The 25394-nt window shown below is 38.7% G+C and overlaps 1 protein-coding gene across 1 annotated transcript in view; it reads left to right on the forward strand.

The window, feature by feature from the left end:
• pou2f2a (POU class 2 homeobox 2a) overlaps positions 1 to 24201 on the forward strand; it is a 35447-nt gene extending 11246 nt beyond the window's left edge. The window contains exons 2-17 of the mRNA XM_056763175.1: positions 12165 to 12230; positions 12357 to 12391; positions 12880 to 12939; positions 13023 to 13133; positions 13311 to 13559; positions 13700 to 13799; positions 14803 to 14894; positions 15973 to 16110; positions 16214 to 16355; positions 16528 to 16676; positions 17332 to 17523; positions 18099 to 18147; positions 18248 to 18386; positions 18554 to 18616; positions 18972 to 19045; positions 19520 to 24201. Coding sequence (XP_056619153.1) covers positions 12165 to 12230; positions 12357 to 12391; positions 12880 to 12939; positions 13023 to 13133; positions 13311 to 13559; positions 13700 to 13799; positions 14803 to 14894; positions 15973 to 16110; positions 16214 to 16355; positions 16528 to 16676; positions 17332 to 17523; positions 18099 to 18147; positions 18248 to 18386; positions 18554 to 18616; positions 18972 to 19045; positions 19520 to 19830 — 1970 coding nt within the window. The 3' untranslated portion in view covers positions 19831 to 24201. The remainder of the gene's footprint in view (positions 1 to 12164; positions 12231 to 12356; positions 12392 to 12879; positions 12940 to 13022; positions 13134 to 13310; positions 13560 to 13699; positions 13800 to 14802; positions 14895 to 15972; positions 16111 to 16213; positions 16356 to 16527; positions 16677 to 17331; positions 17524 to 18098; positions 18148 to 18247; positions 18387 to 18553; positions 18617 to 18971; positions 19046 to 19519) is intronic.
• Positions 24202 to 25394: the final 1193 nt, after the last annotated feature.

The following is a 25394-nucleotide window of genomic DNA, read 5'->3' on the forward strand; positions in this document are numbered from 1 at the left end:
TTTCAGTCAGGTGTGACTCAAATAGGCTGATTCAATTTTAATGTTAACATATGAGTTCTGCCACAGGTTTCAGTGTTCTATAAAGTGCTTTCTACCCAAAGCTACAAATAATTAATATGTTAGGTGAATTTATAATATTATATTATAATATGTCTGAATGTAAACATGTATCTGAATAATGAACGTTTCCATCTGTAGCCAATTAAACTTCATGCACTCTTACTTTGTTACCTACATCGCTCTTATTCTCTTTTTCAAACATGATTCTGTCATCGTCTTTTTCCCACCCTATTGACCCTTTCTTCCTACAATTCCCCCTCTCCATCTCTCTTTTCCTCCTTTTCTCTCTCCCTATTGATCGACACATAGTGCGCTCTGTTCTTCACTGTGCTTGCCTTACTTTAATCAATACAGATAATTGTCTGCTCTCTCTCTTTGCCAAATACTCTCTTTCTATCAATGAACCCCCTAACCACCCTAAGTCTGGGATTCCCCCGTCTTAATGACCAAAGGTAACGGATTCTCTCTCTTTCTTGCCATCGATTGGCGTGGGAGCGATTGACTCACATGTGTAAACATGGTGCACAGTTGCTGCGTTGAAGTCCCTTGAACTATTCCCACGTGGTTAGTAGAGACTGACTCCTTTGGTGTTCGGGAACCTGTCTGGTTGGAAATTAAATCATTATTGGCGTATTGTCAGATCAAAACATTTCTACTATTGACCAGAAAAGACAGCCATGAATAAAGATATTTAATACATAATAAACAATACACTTAAGAGCAGGGACGAGAAATCTAAGGGGTGACTGAGAGGAAATGACATCACGGCATGTTGCATGCCAGATTCAATCTTCACCTCCTACATAGGCACCGAGGCTCAATATTTCTGGAATATGTGTGCAAACCTTTTCCACTCCTTTTATAACCCACTCCATGAGGACCGAGGAGATAGAACTCCATATTCCCCAAGGTCATAGTTCAGTCTCGGCAGGTGAGGCCTTTTCACCAAGGTAATAGAGAATTAATATTTATACTATAGCATGTATGATTTTTTGATAGTCAGGGTCAGGGGGGTAGCAGAAAGCATTTTCTTGAAAATGACAGTTCGGTGCTGCAGTGAGCTGAGAGAGAGAAAGCAGAGAGGGATGTTGGCGCTCTTGTCTCGCCAAAGACTGATTTAAAAATCAGGAATTCTGTGAAGAGGGAGATTATAGGTGATAGGTCTCATTCCCGAGTGTGAAAGAAGGAAAGTATCCCATTGGGATTTTAACAGTCACACATACACAGAGTCAAATGGTATTGGTCCGCAGCCAGTCAGTATTCACAGTACCTGTCTTCAGTTCTCTATGGAGCAGAATGCTGTTTGTGCATCATAATGTGCATATGTACATGTGAGAAGAAACACTGTATGCACAAACAGATATCAGACTTCTATGGTTTGAACCTACAACAAACAAAAGTCCTGTGCGATATTAAAAATGCAACAAATAGTAACAAATGAAAAGCGAGTTGAAAGGAACAAGAGAAATGTAGGACTTCATGTTTATTCCTAGGTTGTTGAAATATTGATACATTTTCTTTTGCCGCACGTCTTTTTCCCAACCAGATTTTTTCTCTCCTCTCTTTTCTCCCTCTTTCTCAGTCAAGCCTCAAGGAAGAAACCTTGAATTTGAATTTCAGAGGCAATGAAAAGGAGAGAGGGGGGTAGGGTGGGGTTGTGCTCGTAGGGAGCGGTCGTTGAGAAAGTGCCTGTAATGGTCGTCTGTGCGCTCTCCCCCTGTCTGGGGCCCCGATCGATACCAACTCAGAGCAATAAAGCTTTCCCCTGTCATCTCCACAGAATACAAAGCAGTGTGGGGAGAGAGAGAGAGAGAGATAGGTGAAAAGCTGTTCCTCTAGCCAGACCGATTTCCTAACCCCCCCAAACCCCCCTCATCTACCAGCAGTAGAGCCCCTACCCCCCCATCCCTCGCTCCTTCCCATAGTGCTCCTCTCCATTCCCCAAATGTAGTACGGGTCCCCTGTGCTGGCTCCAAGTAGCTTTTGATATCTCCCTGCGCTCAGGAGGAGTCAAATAAATAATGGCAGAAGAAACTCTTATTTTAGTTATTATCACGAACACAGAGACAAGGATGGATAGAGAGACAGCCAAGTGGGGCATAAAAAGGAAAGGAAATGAAACAATAAAAGAGGTAGGAAGAAAAGGCAATGGGAAATGGATGGATAGACAAAGAGAAAGAGAGAGATGTGAAATGGAATGGGGGGAGAGAAGGAGGAATGAAGTGATACGGGGGGCGGAAAGGGAAGGAGAGGGGGATTATGGGAGAAAGATAGATGGATGTTGTGATAAAGATGGAGGGTGAGCGGGAATATTGATGAGTAAGAATGATAGACAGGAGGCAGTGAAAAGGAAAAAAACGGAGGGCAGGCTGGACAGAAGAGGGAAAGGGCGAAATGGGGTTAAAGGTCAAATTATTTCTGTTACTGAAACCAGTGACTTTTAATCACGATGACAACACTGACACTAAGAGAAAAGATAGAAATAGAGAATGTGTGGGTTGATGGTAGCTGTAAAGTTTAACTGGTATTACCATTGGCAATTTGTACATTTTAGCTGATTGAGTGCAGTAAACCCATTGTCATGTGCAGGAAACCACTTTGAAATGATCCGAACTTCATGACACGACTCGATGTGCAGCTTGAAATAGGCATTAGTTGTTAAGTACACTTCATAAAGCAGTTATAATGTCTTAAATAGTCTTAAATTCCATAATGTCAGAATAAGGCATTAATTAGCATTAAAACATCTTAAATCCGTGTTTCCAAGGTCTTAGAAATGCAGTCGAACCGACACCGTAAAGAACATTTTATTTTTGTTTTAAAATCATGTACGTCTATTTGTCACGCAGAACCAAACAGCAAACTGAACCGATCATACAAGGCAGAGTGGATTCATGCATTCATGTTATTTACGCCAAAATGTATTTTACCAGATGAAGGTCACAACAGAAATGTCAAAGGTTAATCTGACCAGGTAACCTTTTCACAGTCTACTCACTACTCACAGATATCTTTTTTTGGTCAACCCTCCCAAAAAAGAATAAAAGAATACCTTTAAATATGCATAAAAATAAATATAAGAAAAAATCTACAATGCAAACAAACAACTTTAAAAGTTAAACAGTTTCATTTAATTAATCAAATTAGTTTTATGTGTCAATTAAACTTAAATTATATTTATGTATTTTACAACAATTTTTTTTAATTCAGTTCAAAATAATTAAGTTCCATTGACTCATAAGGCTAATTTTATTCAACTTAAAAATTGAAGGCATCTGAAATGCGGCTTTTTACAATGAAGATAGTGTAGAGAAACTAGTTACACTCTTAAAATAAAGGTGCTATACAATGCTTCCATAAAAAGGTTCCATAAAGAACCTAAAGCATCCACAGAACATGTTCTCTACAGTGGAAAAAGGTTATACATATGTGACCCTGGCTGTGAAATCAAGCTAAAGTTATTTTTTGTCATGTATTGTTTTTTACATAAAACCATTCTACATAATGTAAAGAACATTCTGTGAATGTATAACCTTGAAATGTTCTATTTAAACTGAGTAAGACCATGTTAAATGATGGTGAAATTAATGGTTGAAATCAAACTTTTATGCTCATTCTCTCATACTTATATTATAATACATTGGGCTTGATTTCACAGGCAGGGTGACATCATATAAACAGGTAAGAAAGAAATGACAAGGGTAGTCAAAAAGTAAAATTTAAATGGTAGTCAAAGGTTCCCCATTACAGTTTGATTTCCTAAATTCTTCGAAATATCTCAACATAACAACATTTTTTAATAAAAATGTTCCTACTAAGGCAGTGGATGATGTTCCAGAACTGAAGATTGCTAACATTCTTCCAAATATCTTTCTCTGTGTTCATCAGGTTTGAAACAATCTGAGGGCGAGTAAACGATTAACGAATTTCAAGGTTTGGAAGGGGTATCCCTTTAAACCATTCTTGGTACAACAAAAAAAGTTATTTTATAGCACTGCTGCAAAAGCCTTTATTTTTAAGAGTGTAACTGACAGCTAGTCGAGCGCCATGACCCATCCCTAATGTCACACCAAACAGTTCCTCCAAAAAGTGACAGTGTGTCTATGAATGTGTTTTGTTCTCCATCAGTGTGCAGTTGTTGTTTTGTGTGTGACAGCTCTGGACTCACTCTGTCATTATGCTGCTGTCAAGCTAATAACATCTCTTCCAAATCCCCGTGAAAACAACAGTTTGTGTGTGTGTGTGTGTGTGTGTGTACGCGTTTGTCTCTCATCTCATTTGTCGTACCCCTTCCCCACCACAACCTTCTCCCCAATTCAATCCCTCATTTCGTCTTTTATTGGAAAAAGATGGGACAAATCCTTCATCTTCTCTCTTGTAATGCTCTTCCTTTATTATCCCGCGCTGCTGTGTTCTGATTACTTCTCCTTGGTGACCGCCGAAGGTTGTCAGCTTCTTAGAAAATATTATACAAATACATACTTGAATCCAGTTCGGACATCCATTAGCAGTAAGCACCAGTTTACTCATACGCTTTAGCTTACAAACATTCCCTTCTGTTTCTTATCTTTCAAGTTTTTCATTTATTTTCTCATCTCTCTGTATCTCCTCCTGTCCTTCTCTTTTCCTGTGAGATTTTACTATCAATTTTCCCACTATGCACTTCGTTTCCGAGCAACTCTCTCTTGCTTTCTGTGTTTTCCGTTGTGCCGTATGAATTCCGCTCAGCTCCCATTATTTCCCTCTCTACCTCTCCGCACAGTAAAAATGCTACCGATAGAAAGAGGCCTGAGTATGAGTGCGTGTGTGCGATTATTGTCATTTCGGGAGTCAGAGGAATCGATCGATGCAGAAATATGAGGGTCTGTGTAAAAAACAATAACCACCTATTCCCCAGACACACACACTTTTCTTTAAACACACACAGAAATTAAATATGCACATACACACAACCCTCACATTACAGGAACAATTTCAGATAGGAAAACTTATCAGCAAGAAAGGCACGTTTCGTTTACCATTTCACTGTGTGTCACAGGGGTAAAAACATACACATAAGCACAGACGTGCGCACACACACACACACACACACACACACACACACACACACACAAGAGAGACCTTTTGCTGCTGTTGCTTGGCAACGTCAGCCACTGACCAATCACAGCGCAGAGCAGTGTCCAGTGATGTCACGCCGTCTGCTGACCAGCAGGGAGGAAAGAGAAAGAGGAAAATGTCTGAAACAATTTAAAGAGAGTATTCAAATCATTAGGTCGAATGATATGCTGATGGTTTCACAGCTGCAGGAGCGAGTGGGAGGTGAAAAGAATGGACATATGTGTTTTATTCATAGAGGTGTGGAGGTGGACAAAAAACAGTGTAGAAGCTCAAAAGATGGACCGTGAAAGTCAGGATGACACGAAAGCACGAGACAAAGTGTCTACACACAAACTTTTTCAGCAATAAGGGCTCTTCCGGCACATTTGATTGTTTGTAGAGGAGAAGAAATTTGTGTCATGCCTGACAAGAACTGACCTGAGGAGAAAGAAAACCACTTAGTTCTCCGTATATGTATGAGAGAGAATAGTTTAGCTTGAAATGGGTTCAAATCTGAGCTAATTTAATAAAACAATCAACATCGCACCTGAACTTGACAGCCAGATCAGCACAAGAAAAATAGCAGCTTTGACATTTTGTCCCACAGAAAAGAAAGTCAAACTAGTTTTGAGCGACGCAAGGATGTGTAGACGATTACTGAATTTTTCGTGCAATCGTGCAACTTTTATAACATATTTATTTATTGGAAGTTGCATTTAAAACCCACTGGGACATGTCGCTTCTGAGTATTAAAGACTATAGGGGTTCAAGATGTTCAAGTGAACATTATTGTAACTCAGGGCCAAAGAGTATTTGCTGTGTGAAATAGTTAGTATCTAATCACTCACGCACACACAGGCGCATACAGCTGTGAGCTGTGACACCTTTAAGATTGATGGTTCTCTTGAGATCTGTGACTCGCTCTCTTAAACAGACAGCTGATCAGATAAACATGGAAAGAGGAGGAGAGAGAGAGAGAGAGAGAGACACATAGATAAAGAAAGGGCTAGAGAGGTCTATGTGTTGTTCCTGTTTATTTTTCACATTCATTAAACAGCATGTAATTTGTGTGGTCCCACACACATCAAATCTAATGTTATATACTCACCTCTCATTTGTAGATATTACTAAGATGGCTTTCCTAGTGAGGTATCCATGGAAACCATGTTATGTGTTGATGGGGCAGCCAAATGGCCTGAGACCCCTGTGACACACACAGACACGTCTGTGCTGTCTGACCTCTGGGGTCGTGAACTTTCACCCCGGCAGCCGCACAGCACACACACATAAGCACACAGACTGTCAATGACCGTGAACCTGACATACATGACTCTTCTGGTGTGGAGGCAGGACATATTTAAATCTGACATACAATATAATACTTTTTTGCAGAGAGAGAATATATAAGACCGAAATGTTACATTTGCATTATATTTGTTTATGAAAGTGTGTGCGTGCATATGAATTGTCTAATATAGGCTTTAAAATGAAAACTCATTTTTCACATTTATTTATAGGAACTAGTAAAGATCGAGAGCTAAGAAACTGATGCTCTTCAAATAGATTGAAATATTGAAAAAAAATCTTCAAAGCGTTCATAAGATGTGGTGAACGTGACAATGCTGCCCCCTAGTGTTAACCTTAAAGTATTGCGATTTCTTATATTGCCTATCCATCATGTATTTGGACTTGCCCTTGACTGTAAATCACTTCGGAGTGTTTCTAAGTGGCCAGATATAACTAGACATTACATTGTGATCTACCCACTGGCGTTTAAAAGGCATTTTGTATTATTTATTTACTTCTATATTTGCTTCTATATATTTATTGTATATCTGCCCGCTGTTACAAGATCAGCTGGTTCTGTAGCCATCTTTAAGAATCGTCTGCAAACACGTATCTTCCATCCACACCTGACTGATCAGTTCTGACTTCTATCTCTTTTCTACTCTTACGTCTGTATACCATGGTAGGCTGTGTAAAGTATTTTTTTATTGCACTTATGCTACTTGTTGTCCTTATGTTGTTCCAATAGCTTCCATTGTTTTCCTCATCTATAAGTCGCTTTGGATAAAAGTGTCTGCTAAATGAGTAAATGTATATTTTGTCATATATTTCTATATGTATGGCTATAAATGTTTACCTCAAAGGTATACTTTCTTTCTTCCGCAGAACACAAAAGAAGAAAGTTGGTAACCGAACAGCGCCGGCAGCCCATTCACTTCTATTGTACTTTGGACTCAAAGCCAATTCAAGTGAATGGGGGCCATTTAACAACGTTCTTTAAAATATCTTCTATTGTGTTCTGCAGGAGAGAGAAAGTCATACAAGTTTGAAATCACAATATGGTGTATAAATGATGACAGAATTTTCATTTTTGGGTGAACTATCGCTTTAATTCTTAATTAATTCTGAATTCTTGGACACACACACACACACACAAACACACACATAATTGTTATATATAATTATATATCTCCATAATTACTTTATGCTCATTTTTAATCACACCAGTAATAATAGATGGTAAGTAGAATGTATGTCCAAACTTTTTGTCCAATATTGTTATAATTTTAGCATTTTGGTCCAAACAAAGAAACAGTTGAAGTAATGTTAAATCAGCACATTTTGCTTATAATGCATTTTGAATCAGAACATTCATAGTCACCATTGCTTGTTTTGCTTTCTTTGCTTTGTTTTGGGTTCCCACGGAGTGATTCATGCTCCAGTGTGGATGTGTGAGGTTGGAAAAAGCCTGTGAGCAAGTGTCCTCATTCAATATTTTCTGCTCGTGCTGTGACAGATCTGTTGATGTACAGTAGTGATACAAGCCACAAACGAGTACACGAGAGAAAGAGTGTGTATGTCACCGCAGGACTAGTGAGCGACTCTTTCCAGCAACCCCAGCACTTTCCAGCTCTCCCCCTCCTTTAACCTCTATCGCACGATCTGTTTATTCTTTTATCTCTCGCTCCTCGCCGTCGTCGTCCCACCTCTTTCATCCTCTCTCTTTAGCTGACCCCACTTCTCAGCCCACCACTACTTAGTTACTTCCTACTGAAGTAAGTCAAGGTTCTGTTCGCTTTCCTGCCCTCAGTCTCTTGCCTTCCTCCATCGGCCGCTTAGCATCACATTCTGCATCTGATGTTTGGCTGATGAAACGGTGTGTAACACGCTTTCCAATCTTAAAAGCCGCCAACAACGTAATGTTCTAATATGCGGTATGTTTACTCTGACCTGCTCCTCTCTTGTGCTCTCGGGGGCAGGAAGTGGAGGCAGGAGGGGGTGGAGGTGTGGGTGGGTACAGCGTAGAAAGGAGGTGACGGAGGGAGGGGAGAAGGAGGAGTGGAGAGTTCACCCCACTTATTATCAGTTTGTTCCTCCTTCTGGCCACATATTGAGAGTGAAACAGAGAGAGAGAGAGTGTGCATGTGAGAGAGGAAGACGAGAGGAGAGGACAACACTGAACAAGTGCAAATAGATCCATCAACATGACAAAGACTGGCCCTGTGGCATCTATGGATTATTCCCATATGTGGTTGCCAGGTATGTGTCCCGTTCATCTGTGTTGTTGCCAGGTTGGTGTTGGTATCAGTTTATTTTATGGTTTAATTAGCAGGAATTGTAGTGTATCAATATAACAAAATATAAAGTATTTTAATAGTTCTATATGTATTTTTTCTAAATGCTACATTGCACGAGAATTGTAACTGAATTTAAGGAATTCTTCTAATTTACTGAACCACATATTCTCCTGAACTGTTTTTTGGCGCAATTGTTTTTTCAAAAAAATAAATGTTTTATTTAATAAAAAATGATAATATATAATAAGCCTAGATATATAGTTAAAATATAATACTAAATATGCTCCTTAATATGCTTTTTGTATAAACATTGAAGACATATATTTCGCTGTAATCTTAGATTAAATACATTTGGTTTTAGTGTTTATAATGAATACACATACAGGCTTTTGTACATGTCAGATTATGTTTATGACCTGCACTGTTCAACCGGTACCACACACTTTGAAAATTTAAATCTGGAGTTTCATTGGGCATTTTAGGGCATTCACCTTTATGTTCCTAATATACACCGTATGAGATCATCATCCTTATGAAAGAAAAACATTATTTCTCAGCAGAATTAAATCTTGTTGTCTTTCCCTCCATCCAATATAACATTTGCACCATCCCTTTGAGTTTTGATCTGCATGTCTTTAGCTCATTTAGCTAATATGATGGTTTTTTGGGTAAAATATATCTATTTTGTGACAGTATTTTTTAAGGAGTAGTTTCTTATACAGACATTGAAATCCAGACTACACTGCATTGTAGGTACTGTATTGCAAATGGTAAATATGAGAACTGACTAATGATCCGACTGTTGCAAAGCACTGTGGGTGAATTGCTGATCTTTTCTGATGGCTTTGCAGAAGTAAGGACAAATATGCAAGCTAAAGAGAGTGAGAGAGATTGAGAGAGAGAGAGGAGATTATGAAGTAAAGGTTACACAAGGACTGAGAGACCCTCTGGGAAACCCGATGTAAAGTTCTTCATGGGTTTCCCCCGTCTTCCAGCTCCCAACTGCATCTTTGACATATAGTGGAGACGGTTCAGATAGACAGTCAAAGGACAAATGTTCTCAGTTTGGCAACTCTTGGCATGACAGACTGTTTATAATGCTATAATGCAGATGACAGAATGCGCTGTCTGGACCATTGAGAGAAAACTACTTGAGTAACAGTAAAATGTTTGCTAACACTTGCTGTGAGTATAGATAAAGTAATGCTTTCTTGACAAGTGCTCCCATGACATTAAAAATGGTTTATTTGGCCTTTAAACATAGTCAATTTGATGAGAGGTCAGTGAGCAGCAATAAGAGAAAAACAAATAGGCTTATTCATGCAATGATAAAGATTTGTGATTCAGAAATTAAGCTTTATTTTCTTAAAAATACTGTAAAGTGCAAAGTGACGACGAGCGTGTCCCGCCCCCAGCTAACCGACTTTGTGTGGCAAATAATGACATTAAGACATACATATTAGAGAGGAAACCCAAATGGCCCGGTTTCATAGACAAGTGTTAGTCTAAGCCAGGACTATACCTTAGTAAATTTAGGCTATTTAAGTCGCTTTTGTTAAAATGGCGTAGAAAAAAATATTACTGATATCCATCTTGAAAACAAAACAATGGCACTGACATATTTTAAGATAAGGCCAGTTATTTTCAGTTGAGACAGCTCGAAATTAATTTAAGTCTGGGACTAATCTTAAGGCCTTGACTGTGAAACCGGGGCATAATGTATTTGTGTGAGTCTGTCCTCACCTCTGTATAAACATTAATAACTCTGCATTGCAATAATTGAGCTCGGCAATCATTTACAGTATGTGCAGGCAGTGTGTAAGCAATTTTTTTTTCAGTTTATATTAAGAACACAGATCTGGTTTTATTATATCCTTTCGATACAGAAGTTATAAAATGCAGAAGTTCAGAATATGTGAAAAAATTGCATGTGTATGCGACTGTCTTAAGGCTGTATGATAGCAGCACCCTCAACATTTTACAGTACTTGTGTGTGTATTAATAGCTATAAAGGTTTGGTTTAACACATTGTGTTGCCCCAGCCTTAGGGGAAACGGAGAGGGAAGTGAGACATTGACACCAAACCATCAAACACCCTTTCATATTAACTTATTATTAATGATGAACTGCACATTTACTCCATATAAAACAAACATTTGGTTCTGGCCTAATAATATAAATACTGTTGCAGTTGTTGTTATTGAGTCTGATAAAGAGCGTTAGCAAGTGTCAAATTAATATAAAAAATAAAGCTTATACAGTACATGCGGTAAATTATGACCAGATGCAATTATAATTTAAACCAAATATGAGACGCAAACTCTCTTGTCAGATCAATCAGAATGTGTCTATTACACAATCTGTAAATATTCTAGAATTTTCAACTGAAACTAATTTAGCCCCTTTTACCAGCAGGACTTTGTGTGGAAACCCAGAAATCAGTATTTTCTATATAGATAGACAAGATTTCAGAGGGGGTTTCCTTTCCGTTTGACTTCCTTTTCACCATTGGACACTGGATTTGATTGCCAGAGGAAGTCGGCAATTTTTCAGCCTTTTGGTGGCTTTTACGCGAGTTACATAACTGATATTAGTCAAATCTGGTTTCCTGTCTTACTTTGTCCGGGATTTTATTGAATTATGCAGTATATAAAGCACAAGTGTTTTAATGTATTGTTAAAATCAAGTCACTGCCCCCTGGAGTTTGATATCAATGGTCAGTATCTGGTGAAGGTCTAATTGTTAAATGTAGTAGTGAGGAATGAAGCATTGATGAAAGGAATGGATGAAGTGTGTGTGTGCGTGTGAGACAGATAGAGCGAAGCAGGAGGGAGATAGCAGAACATGCAGGTGGGCGATATTATTAGTCAGTCGTTGGGTTTATTTGCATTTTTTCTCAATAGGGAAGTTACTTTGTTTCTGTGTGTATGTGTCTTATACTGTCTGTTTGAAAGTTTTTTCTACTTTTCATACCCAAAATGCACATGTGCGTTATTATATTTTGTGTATTTTTTTATTTATTTTTATATGGGCAGAATATCATTATCATTACAATATGGTGCAATATTATTAAACCTCTTTTTTGTTTGTTTATCATTTTTATGTTTAAACTATCAAATCTAAAAAAATCTAAACTTTTTTATTTTCATATAGACAGAATACATTGTACATTGATTTAGTTGTTGGTATCTTTCATCGCTGAAAGGCTCTAGGGGAATGCCCCATGGGGACGGTTGCAGTTCTAAATGAAGTGACACATCTGTTATGTCATTACTATTAACAGACCCTGTTTTTCAATCAATTCTATCAAAAAAGTCTTTAAACTGCATGCCTGTTTAAAATATTCTGAAATACGCGCTTTACAAACCTGTAGAAATAGATGATCGCTCTTTCTTACAATGGTTCTTCTATCTCTTTTTACAGATATCAGAATGTCAAAACCAGTAGAGGTTGAGAATCCAGCAGCAGACTCTCCGATGGAGAGCACAGGTGAACTGGAGATATAGTCTGGAGAGTCTGTAAAAAACGATCGTTTAGATGTGTCAAAGGCCCACGAACGACATTAACCTTCTCTCTCTCTCTCTCTCTCTCTCTCTTTTTCTCTCTCCCACTCAGACTCGGAGAGAAATGTCTCAGATACTAATAATCAGGTAAGTGCATTAAAAATATAAAATTAGGGCTGTCAAACGATTTATCGCATCCAGAATGAAAGTTTGTGTTTACACAATATATATCTGTGTACTGCATATGAATTTAGTATTTATAAACACATGCACATACATGTCTATATTTAAGAAAATGTATTTGTAAAATTCATATGCACAGTACACAGGCTCATATTATGAAAACAAACTTTGATTTTGTTTCTTTTTATTCCGTATTGTGATTCATCTTTTGACAGCCCTGTTCAAAATGTAAATCACACTAAGAAAATATTAAAATATGAATAAAAAGTTATTTACTAAGAATACATTGTGACTTTTATTAGTTTATGTTTTATGCTTATCAAAAAAAACATATTTCTTATATTAGACAACATTATTTCACTTAATGCTTCAGTGTGGCAAATTATATATTTTTAATTATTAGTGTTATTTTTAATCTGGACTCTATTTCTGACTTTTCTCTCCTCCAACAGGTTCAGTCAATGAAAATCAATCCCTACTCCCTTTCCCCTACACTGGTCAATGCCACCAAGGTGAATAAACATGTATATGCATCTGCAGTTTCTGATGTCACTCAGTGGATTATATGAACTCATCCTCATTCTTTGTGTCTCAGGCTAAGGTGGAAGATTGTGGTGAAATGTCTCCAGCTCCCGTCCAAACTACACCCGCTCAGACGCCTCTTCCCCACACACAGCTGATGTTAACAGGCGGCCAGCTGGCAGGAGTAAGACAAACATTCAACTACACACACGCGCAGTTCATGTTCTCTCGTAATTTATGTGCGCTTATGAGAGGTGACTGCGCTCCTTATGTGAGCTTGCTTGCTTTAGATGTGCTTCCTTTCATCCACTTCTTCTTTTCACCACATATATCTTTATCTGTCTCTCTCTGTCTTCTCTAGTTGACTGCACTTTTGCCTGCACAGCAACAACTGCTCTTACAGCAGGCGCAGCTCCTCGCCGCCGCCGTGCAGCAGTCGCACGCGGCCCATGCAGCCAATCAACAGCAAGCACAGCAGCAGGCCAAACAGCAGGCCGCTCAGACGCAGTCGCACGGCCAGTCGCAGAACACACAAGAACAATCCGCCGCCCCCGTCCCGTCTCATCCTCACCAGCTCCCTCTTACTCAGCCAATCCAACTCACTGCCCAGGTACATCCAGTATATGTTGCTGAGCAGCACACCTGTGAGGGAGAATGCAAATGAAACCGAAATAACACTCAGAGAAACAATGTTTGTCATTGTACTGTTTCTTGAAAAACATCATTTCTCTCTCTCTATCTGTCTTTTAGGACATTCAGCAGCTGTTGCAGCTGCAGCAGTTAGTTCTCGTCCCAGGACACAGCTTGCCTTCACCCGCACAGTTTTTTTTACCACAGCAAGGGCAGCAAGGTGACTTTCTACTGACAGATCGTATGAAAATCTTATTTTTTATGTGTTACACTACGTCTGGGGTCCATTTTAAACATGCCGCTAGTAAGGTTGGGTATCGTTTACATTTGATCAATTCTGATTCTGCTTATCGATTTGAATTATCATTGATTCCCAGCTTCAATTTCAAAGTAAAACATTTTGATATTAACCTGTATTTTCATTTAGCATGGTTATTGATTGGTTTACAATATACTAGGCTAGTATTTCAAATTTGATTTCCGATTCCAGAATTGGAAAGGATTTTCATTTCGCTACTCTAGTTGCTAGTGACCTAGCCAAAAAATGCATTTTAAAAGTGGAAAAATTTTGCTCAAATGTTTCGGGGTGATTTATGTTACACACAGTAACTTCCATTACTCTCACTTTGACTGTGTTCTTCTATGTCAGTTCCCAAAAGCAAATCATTTTTCTATCCTCAGCAAAAATAATAGGAAGACACAGTATTGGTGTTCAATATTGTTCAAAACATCAAAACGTGGAGATTTTATTGGGCAGAGCTGACAGGGTTGTCAAGTTTTTGTCTTGTCATGTCATGGCATAAACTGGTTAGGAAAAAAATCTACTAAACGAAGGCTATAATCACGTGGCTATTTCATTTCCTTTCAATTCTATTTTATTTGTATAGCACAATTTTGCATTGTTGTAAAGCAGCTTTATATACAATAAGGCAGTGGTTTCTGTAGTGAAGAGAAATAGATTAGTTAATAAGAGACGCAATATAAGGTATTATAATACATGGAATTACTAGTTTTTCTCAAGATGATATGCATTGCTGAAATTAACCTATTTAAACATATATCTTTTTATACTTTAGTAATCAAAAGGCTAACAACAATACAAATAATTACATACAAAAAATAAATAAATACAACAACAACGAAAGTTTTAAAATCAGACTAATTTGTTTAATTTGATGATTTTTTATTTATTTTAATCTTAAGGTTACGTATTTATGTTTCAGGGATGCTTTCAACACCAAATCTAATTCCACTACCTCAGCAAAACCAAGGAAGCCTGCTGGCCGCCCCGCACAGACTTGGTCTTCAAGCACAGGTACAGCATCTCAGGAAAAGTCACATTCATGGCCGTAGGCATCTATGAGGTCATTTTTTCATATAAAAAAATATAACGAGAAGCTCTGAATGAATAAGCAGCAGTTGAATCTCTGCGTTACACGTCTATAATTCAGTTTATACAGTTTGCAGTTGTTTATTGTCCATGGTTAATGATTCATTTCACTTGATGTGGGAGGTTGAAGGCGTCATCTGATTGAAAGAGTGAGTGCGTGCGTGATGACACACTTGAAAACCTGTTTTCACGTAATGACACACTTTAGGAAGTTAATATAGTGGGGAGTTGCAGGCGGGAACATTTTTGTTTTCATTTTTTCGACGGTTGATCTCACACCATGACATTGTCAACTTTAGTTAAAAAAAATCATTTCTCAAAAACCAATAGCCACAGTATCATGCCCTGTTCATTTTACATTTAGATTTTATGCATTTGGCAGACGCTTTTATCCAAAGCGACTTACATTGGATTTTATTATACATTTGTTACTAAGTAGGTACAATCCCTGGGATCGAATCCACGACTTGTTCATAGGTATACGTTTATCATTTCATAACTTTATTATTTATTATATTTATTTAAATTTAACGATTTATAGCATTAATTACACCGTGTCTACTCTGGACTCGGCCAGCACGCTGCAACATGATAAAAGACATTAGAAACGCATTAGAACCCATTATCATTTTAAATTTCGTCCACACTGGATGCCGCCTGACATGAAAAACCCATTAAGAACAAGTAGACACGGTGTGAGGTATAATTATTGACACCCCACCCTGGACCTCACTCATTTTCAAACCCTGCCTACAGCCCTGGTCACATGCATAGAACACTTTTGAAATGAGGAATAAACATTCAAATCAGTCACTTTAAATACACTTTACTTCTTCATCAATAGATGTTTTTAATATTGATAGATACCAACATTTGTGTGCATACTCATATAATTGTATTATACTGTATGACACATTAACATAATGTGACAGTATTTTTGACAGAGCAATGTTTATTCTTCAACACAGTAGACTCATGTATGTGTCTATTTGGTTTACGTCAGAGAGAGAAACTTGCTGAGAGCAGTGTTACCACGGTAACTCCAGTGACCTCTCACCCCGAGGAACCCAGCGACCTGGAGGAACTGGAGCAATTTGCACGGACGTTCAAACAGCGAAGAATCAAGTTGGGCTTCACGCAGGTACATCATCAATTTACAATCATACATATACGCTTAAAAAAGAATGTAAAATTTCTTTAACAGCTTCCTTACAAATATTTTGTTGTATTATATTTCTCTAAAGGGTGATGTGGGACTGGCCATGGGGAAGCTTTACGGCAATGATTTCAGTCAAACCACCATCTCTCGATTTGAGGCGCTCAATCTCAGCTTTAAGAACATGTGCAAGCTCAAACCTTTGCTTGAGAAGTGGCTCACCGATGCAGGTAACCATCACTAACAACTGCATGATATTATACATGCTTTGACCAAACCCAAAGCTCATGTACAGGTCTGAGCATAAGGTGTTATTAGATTAAATGTGAATTATTGAAAGGTTGAGACAGAGATGGTGATTTTATGGTCGTAATCAAGGATTCTTTTTACTGGTTTGCTCAGAGATTATGTCGATGGACAGCACCATGCCAAGTCCCAGCTCTCTCTCCTCTCCTTCACTGGGCATTGACGGCTTGCCTGGCCGCCGCAGGAAGAAACGCACCAGCATTGAGACCAATGTCCGCGTTGCTCTGGAACGCAGCTTTATTACGGTCAGAACAAAAGATACACACTTCATTTACTATTGAGGATGTAACATTTTAATAAATGAAAAATAAAAAATATTTACTAAAGACATATGTAACGAAACTACAGTAAATTGGCATGCATATCCAATATAATATGTACACTTAAAAAATTGTCTTGTTTTTTGTCTTCCAGAACAAATACATTTATATACTTAAGAGGAAAAATGAAAATTAAGTTTTTAGAAAACAAATGATCTAAATGATCTCAATCAAGCATATGCTTAAAACAAGGGAAATTATGTGGCAAGGGGGTAAAAAATGAATTGTTATTAAATCTTAACCTAATTAATGTGCTTCAATAGACTTAAAGTTTATTTTTTAGCCCTATTGAAAGATATTTTGTTGTTTTTATTGTTTTAATCATACATTTTGTCTAATATCTTAATAATTTTGCTTCTTTAGTGAATGTGTCTTTAATTACGATTTTTCAGATATTTGTACTGGCGTACAAGATTTTTGCGGTGTAGTATTGAAATTGATATTAATAATTTTTCTGCTACTTGGAATTGACTACTGAATTATTGATATAATGACAATCCTTTTTGCAAAAAAGATTTTTTTTTCAATCAATCACCCTCATTCTAAATTTGTGATGAAGTTGGTTGTTTTCTTCTCTCAGAACCAGAAGCCTACCTCAGAGGAGATCCAGCTCATCGCAGACAAGCTCAACATGGAGAAGGAGGTGATCCGCGTCTGGTTCTGCAACCGCCGACAGAAAGAGAAACGTATAAACCCCAACAGTGCCACCTCTCCCTTGCCCAGCCAATCCCAGCCCACCTCGCACAACCCCCCCTGCTACAGCCCGCACATGGTACGACCCGGCTTGCGCCCTTGACCCACACCTCCCCTTCCGAAATGGCTCCTGCATGTGCAGACATTGAAAATCATTCCCATTCACCCACCCTGCATTGCTTTGCCCTTTTAAAGCAGAGTTGTCTTAATTCATACCTTTACCCTTATGAAAATAGTTTTTTATTATTGTAAGATGGTGGTAACCATACACGTTTATAACTATTTTTATATGCACAGTCTGGTTAAACTATGTAGCATTCATACTATGAATAGTAACAATGTTTATTTGTATTAAAGCCAGGTCAATTTTCTCAAGGGCATAAGCACTTTTTAAAACTAGTTCAGTGTAATTGTCATGATTATTTTGAGGATTTCAACCCCTGTCATTATTACTTATAAACGTATGTTGCATTTATTCCCTAGCTTAAAAAGTCTGACTGGTTTACTTAAAGTGTTGCATAAATGATTTTCACAAACAGTCCAAATGCTTTTCACCGTTTGACCCCTGCTCCTCTTGTTGCTTATTTCCTCTTATCCCCCTCGAAACCTTCCCCCTTGATCATGTTCTTGTCTTCCCCTGCATCCTCCTTACAGATGGCCAGTCAGGGTCCATCCCAGACGGTGACCAGTCTCAGTACAGCAGGTATGGTACACACCTAAAAATATCTTCATTACAGAAAGACCGATCTCAAATCTCTAAATAATGAAAATAAGTCATTTATACTCTGTTTACCTTTTTTCAGTGACCACCATGTCATCAGTTTGCCCGTTGACCCCGAGTGGTCCTTCATTAAGCTCCGCCCCATCTCCAGTAACTCCACCTCCCCGCAGTAACTCCAGCCCCGCCCCTCCGATTAACAGCACACTAAGTCTGAACACAGGGTGAGTTTCTCTCTCTCTCTCTCTCTCTCTTCCAAATATTAACATTTACACACATGTACATTTAATAGCAGTCACTCAATACTGCACATCATCTTCTGCCTGAGCAAAGGTAGGTGACTGCAGTGTCTGCAAATGTATTTTTATGAGCGTGATTTTGTCATCCGCAGTTCTTGGCATAAAAAGAATGGAGACGTTTCTAACTACATCAATGATTTTGCTGCCAGTCTGAGGTGAATACAGCCGGCAGAGTATACTTTATATAACTATAATATAAACACAAACACACGTAAACACTGTTTGTCAAGGAAAATGTAGATGATGTTTTTAGATCTATTTAGATGAAAAACCCTACACAAATATATAGGTATATACTATAGATAAATACTCGAAACTACCAATTCGTCTTTCAGTTCTGCTGTTATTCAAGCTCCACTGCATTAAGAGAAAGATTTGAACTTCTTGCACTGTTTATACGGCTCTTAACTATGCTTCCTAATGCTTCCTTTCTTTCCCTTTTTCCCTTACTTCCCCTCTCTTTTCCTGGTTGTCTGTGTTTTTGGGGGTGGTTATTTGTTTGTGACTCAGAAATACGATGAGGAGCTTTAACGCGGGAATGAACCAAGCTCTTCTTGCCAACAACCCACTTGCTACTATCCAAGGTTTGTGATAAAGGGAGCCAGATAGAGATACATTCATTACTCTCAAGCAGAGCTACTCAAGCTTCACTTCATCATTTTTTTGGGTATGTGTTTTCCCTGGGATCGAACCCACGTCCGTTGTGTTGCTGGCACAATGCTCTACCAAGTGAGCTCAGGGAATGAAAAAAGTGAATAATAGCCATTTTTAATAAACTTTGTTGTGGCCCCTGAGCTTTCCAATGTTGAGTAGACCTGTTTGAGTGACATTATCCCCAAAACATTTTCTGCCTCCTCATATCTGTGTTGTTTCCGATCGAGTCCATATGTTGTCCTGCCTTTGCTAACACTCTTAGTCTCATTTATCTCACATCTGTGATTTCCCACCCTGCTAGGCAATTCTGGTTGTCATGGTGCATGTTTGTTTCACTGATGTTAAAATATCTCTCAATAATAATGTTATTGTTTTAAGTCTTTTGCCTTGTCTTTCCTCCACAGCACTAGCAGCCAGTGGTGGCCAGCTGCCCATTTCCAGTCTTGAAGGAAGCAGCAAGATTTTATTTGGTGGTTCTGGGGCCCAGGGAGCAAGTCTTCCCTCTTCTCTTTTCATCAACCACTCCTCTTTGTTGCCCATGGCGACAGGCGCCGGCATGGGATTGGGCGATTCCGCTATCGCCCATGCAGCCAAAACATCATTCCCTCTCATCGGCGGCATGAGTCCCTCCCCTTGCTCAAGCCCCGCCTCTTCCTGCTCTTCCAATGATTTGGTACACAGCCCTCACTCGATGGGAGGGGCTAAAATTGAGTGACACTGCCCGTAGGCCAATCACAGGAGGAGGAGGAGGTGAAACCTCACCTGTCAACCAAAGCATCTTTTGATCTCCTTCCTCCCTTTCATGTCATCCTTCCCACTCTTTTTCTTCTTCTCTCCCACTCTAACGATACCAAAAATACACCAAGTATAAGAGGGGAGAGACGGAGAGACAGAATGGAAGGAGAAAGGAAGGAGGAGGAAATATGAAACCAAAAAAACACCACGAGGCTTAGCAGGACGCAGCCAAATACGTAACCTAAGATAACTATTCGAGCGAATAGCGCAGTGTGAAGAGGAGAACGAGATCCTTGGAATCTTTGTGCACCAAAAACAACAAAAGAACTTGGAATGTGTTGTAGACAACGATAGGAGAGTTTCAACTCTCAGAAGCAACTGCGTGGAGTACTGAAAACCAAAAAGTATAATGGAACTTTTAGAGACTCACTATGACAAAAAATACAAGCATACCAAAATCTCAAATACCAAAAACAAACACCAAAAATACGGATGGAAAAGCTTTATCCAAAGGACCTGTAAATAGCCAGCCGTCCAGGACCAGATCCAGCGACACAATCCAGCCATCTCTGAGCTCATCATCTACCATAAAATCACACTGTCTGTCTTCTGTACATTTTACCATTAAGTTGTATTTTAGCATTAGTTGTACATCTGAGCCATGCCTTTGTTTTCATAACTAGTTTAGACTTTCTCAGTTTTTTTCTCTTTCTTCCTCATTTCTCGTATTTTACCGAAGGTAGCAGGTTTGCCATCTTTGTTGAATGGCCATCATCATCATCAGTCTTATCAGCATGTAGCAAGAGTTTCCATAGATTCATCCTGTGAAATGGATGCGGTACATTCAATCCTGTAATAGTGACACCAACCCTCTCTATCTCTCTCTTTTTCTGTAGTATTCATACCTGTAGTAAAGTGTAAATAATCTCTTCACGTCTGTCTTAATAACGCTCATTGCATTAGTCATCCATCACGCGTTCCGTTACTCACTCTCTCCCTTATGAATACCAAAGCGATTCATTCACACTCATTCATTATTCAAGCGACACAGGAAGTGATCGGGAGCCAAGACCTTGGTAACCCCACTTACACACGGGAAACACGTGGGATATGTCTTGGTAAAGAGGCTTCCCGTCCTCCAGCTTTCTTTACAAGCCAAAAATGACACTAAACTTCACAGCCAGCCAAAGTTCCACTAACCCAGAAAGGAAAAACAAAAACAAACCAAATATCGGTGGAGAGGAATTGAGTCGCTGTACAGAATAAATAGACATCCCTTCATGTGTCTGGGCCAAGGTCACCCAGAACTGTAGCAAGGGATGGATGGATGGGATTCCTCTGCCTACTGTCATTCAAAACTCTTTCTGGTCCTGGGTGGCGGGATCTTTGATGACCTCACTGAACTCATCTGAAGAAGATGTTTTGGGTTTGTTTGGGGGTTGGGAGGGTCGTTCTTTTTGGTCATTTGTTCCGTCTGTGCGGTTTTTCGCTGCGGTGTGTGTAGATGCTGTACTTCTTCATTTGTGTGCTATCATTTGGGGAAAAGGTATCTCATTTTTTGCGTTCCTTGTTCCTATCTTGTTGTGTTAGAGACTCTAATCAGGTGGATGAAACAATACTGTGAAAATTCAGTACAGCAGACAAAGAACCAGGATAAACACACGCATCCAAAGAACCAAAGTCGAATATAAGCAAGCTTTAAAGAGAACCAAATATCATATGCTCTGCAATTTCCATATTCTCATCCACCCAACCGTACAGTTGTATTTATATCGTGCTGAAATCTGTAGCAGGTTCAATGAGGGATGGAGAACATGAACTCACCGTATAGTCCGAAAGGGTCGGTTAGCGCTTCTATAGATTTCGTAGTAAATTATCTATGTTATAATGCTTACTTATTGCTAATGTATGGAAGAAAAACATTGTGAAAAGATTAAAAAAATGTTGATATTTACTTAGACCAAAAATCCATGCTCATCTCGCTTTTGAGTTCTTCGTGTTTTCTTCCTCCCCCGTTTTAAACGAATTCGATTCTTATTTATTCTCCTCTCGCTGGTGTGCGGAGTTTCTTCATTTTGTAAGATTTCTTTAATATATTCCAAATGCTGTTTTGTAGTGGGTGTGTTTGAGGCACCAGATTGTATTACGATGTAAACTTCCTTTGCCAAGGCAACCTTTCAAACCAAATCCATCGACAAATGCAACCGTCGGTCTCGAGCGACCGACCGCGACGTGGTCGACGCTCATCTTCTCAACCTCTAAACTGTCCCTTACTGAGACAGCTTAGCCTGCGGAGGGGTAACCTATCAGGGGAAAAGCAGCACTGTGTTTCTTCTACTGAAATGTTGTGGTAGCGTTCGTTCACAACGTTGAAGTAACCTTCCAGAGTAAAAGCATGCACTGCCATGGTTTGGAATGGAACGGTGAGGAAGGGGTGAGATTATAATCGACAGAAAACATATCTTTGGACTGTTTACTTGTCTTAATATCTTCTTATACCTGTCTCACTACAGATGATGTTAGCCATCGTGTTGCTATAGTTACTGTTGTGAAGGCTACCATGCGTGTATGTTGAGCGCAGTGCTGTCGTTAGCCTTGACCTGAAAGCTTTAAACAGCTACAAAACCAAAAACTTTAGGAGAGAAAAGATGGAGGTATTTGGGTGGAAGGGGTTCCCGGGGGGAGAGAATACAGCCAAATATTATGTATTGTGTGATAGCAGAAATGTATAGACCGCGCTATCTCCATCTTCCTCTCTTTTGCTCTCTGCCTCACTTCTCTTTTTCCTGTTCCTGCTTTGTTTTTGTGTGAATGTTTGTAGTTTCGTCTCTTAGGTAGTGAGTGTAAAAGAAAGATAGTTCCTCATATACCTCACGCTCTTCACTGATAAACCAAATAGATGAATGCTTTAAACATTTAGAGAGGCGGGCCGTATCCGCTAATAGGACACGGAAAGAAGCGTTCTGATTGGCCGGAGCTGAGGGATTATATACTGAAAGATCTTGAGTGATGATGATGAAAGCCCCGTTCAGAACGTAGAACTTTGGTCTGTTCACTTCCTCTGTCCTGCACCAGCCCCTGGAACCACATTTCCAGTCACTAAACACAGGGCACGATGTGAGAAATATATACACTTATTGTGTATGGCTATATAAATCAGACGGGTGACTGAGAGGAGGGGGTGACTGTTGTTGCTAGGTGACAAATTTTATGTCTAAAAATGGAGATGTGTTGTAGAGGAAAATAGGGGGATCCCACTTTCCCATGTTTTTTATTCACCTTATAGTCAGGCATTATATTGGTTATCTGAAAAAAACTCTTTTGATATGCAAGTAATGAACTGCAGTGTAAGGGAGCGTGTTCAAAGTGTGAGTCTCTTAATGGCGTGAATCTCCAGAGAATGATACCAAAGCAACACCCCATTCTGAGACCAAACACAGCAGACACATTCCCTAAAAATAACTGTTCAGATTTTCCGATTCTCTTTGTTCTGATCCTCCTATATCATAAAAACATTTCCCATAAAGAGAAATAAACTTTATTTAAAACTTTGATAAATCCTGACCAGGTTAAGAGAACTGTATGTTACAGAGCTGCTCTTGTTTTACTATTCTTACGATACTTTCTCTGTATTATAATAAAAATGAAACAGCTTCAGTCCAAAGGTGTTTAAAAAGATTTTTTTAAATAACAAAGAACTTAAACACATCTAGTTAAACCAAAGAGCTACACTGACATCCTCCATTGCTTTTATTTTTGGTCTCTTTCTCTGGTCACCTAGCAACCCAGTTTCTGAAGGTATAAACTCAACTACTATACAAAGTAAATGATCAAATGTATATTTTTAATTATCTATTATATGGGGGAAAGCATCATGATGATGATCTTAAAGAAAAGACTCAGTATGTGTATGCTATTTTTTTTCTTTGGTTAGTGATCTGTCTCAATCTCTTCATGTTCACTGCTCACTCAATGCATAAATGCAAGTCTGTCATTGTCGCCTGTGTGTACAAACGTTCATGTATGCATGTTACACACTTTGGACTCATAGTTAACAAATGCAGTTATGTTGGTAGTGTGGAAATGTGTGTGAATGTGAGGGTCTAATCTGATGTACGCTGTCACATTTTACCCTTCCATTTGCTCTTTTTAATTGACTTGTTATTTTTGAGTTGAGCAGTTCTTCTTTCTCTTTTCTTCTGTGTCTCTCTTCCTCCCTAAGGTGACAGGTTAGCCTTTTGGTGTAATTATCTCTGAAACCAAAAAATTGTTGACAAAACTCGCTTGTGCATTGTACAGTGTTGTTCATTTAAAGTCATTTTTGTAACTGAAAGTGTTTCACTCATCTGAATAAAAACAGTAGAGAGAAAAAGAATGCATGAAAATGATGTCTTTTCATTGTGACTTAGATCCATTTATGAAAATGATTCAGCACTACAGGGAAACACGTACCATTTATGTTACGAAACTTTTTCCCCTCAATGTGACAGAATACACAACATGTCCTTAAGGGTCTTGAGTTACCCGTTTACAAGGCTTGACTTAAAATTAGGATATTTAAGTCGTTTTTATAAATATGTCTTATAAAAAACATAACTGGTGTGAGTCTCAGACAAAACAATGGGACTGACGTATTTTAAGATATCTCGGGCAAATTATTTGCATATAAGACAGCTCAAAGATTCATTTTAGTCTAGCCTTAAGCCTTGTCTGTGAAACCGGGCATTCAGTATTTATAATAATAATAAGAAATCATGTTATTACTTGATAGAGCATTGTGAGCAAGTATCATGGATTTGATCAAAAAATAGAAATCTTTCTTGACCTCAAGTTAAAACCGCTGTTTCGCTTTTAACCACTGGGTGGCAGCATCAGCGTTAACTCTAATCTGTTCTCATTCACATGTATGAATCATCCAAAGAGTTTCTGCCTCCACATGGCACATCAAGTTAGTCACCCTCTCTTCCCCTTCCCTCACTGACTCTCTCTACATCCATTTTCTCTCTTTTCTCCTGCTTTTCCACTTTTCACAGTTTCTCATTTGCTCAGCTGACTCATAGGACATCTGGTCTTTGCCATGCAGTGTGTCCTTTAATTATGTTTTTCTCCTCTACATTCGAGTGTTTTTAAAGATTCTAGCTTTAATATAGATGATGATGAACTGCAGGTTTTCACGCCAAATATCTAACAACTTTAAACCAAGCTAAGGTTTAACTATTTGATTGTCAAGGTCCAGTGTACGAAATTTCAATGAATGGCTCTCTCCACCCCTCCCTTTTGAAGCACTGGAGGCCAACACAGGACAATGTTGTCAGGTTTTCGCTTTTTTGCCGAAGGAGATAGAGTATTAACGAAATGCACTCTGTAGAGCAGTTTGTCCATTTAGGGCTACTGTAGAAACACCCTGTTAAATTCCATGCAAGGGGACCTGCTGTATATGTAGATAGATACAGCTCATTCTAGAGTAATAAAAACATAACGCATCATTATGTATTGTCTTTATACACCACTGAAGTCATGTATATTATATTGCATTACATAGGA

The sequence above is a fragment of the Triplophysa dalaica genome, chromosome 12, assembly GCF_015846415.1.
Source record: "Triplophysa dalaica isolate WHDGS20190420 chromosome 12, ASM1584641v1, whole genome shotgun sequence".
In the NCBI taxonomy this organism is placed as follows: Eukaryota; Metazoa; Chordata; class Actinopteri; order Cypriniformes; family Nemacheilidae; genus Triplophysa; species Triplophysa dalaica.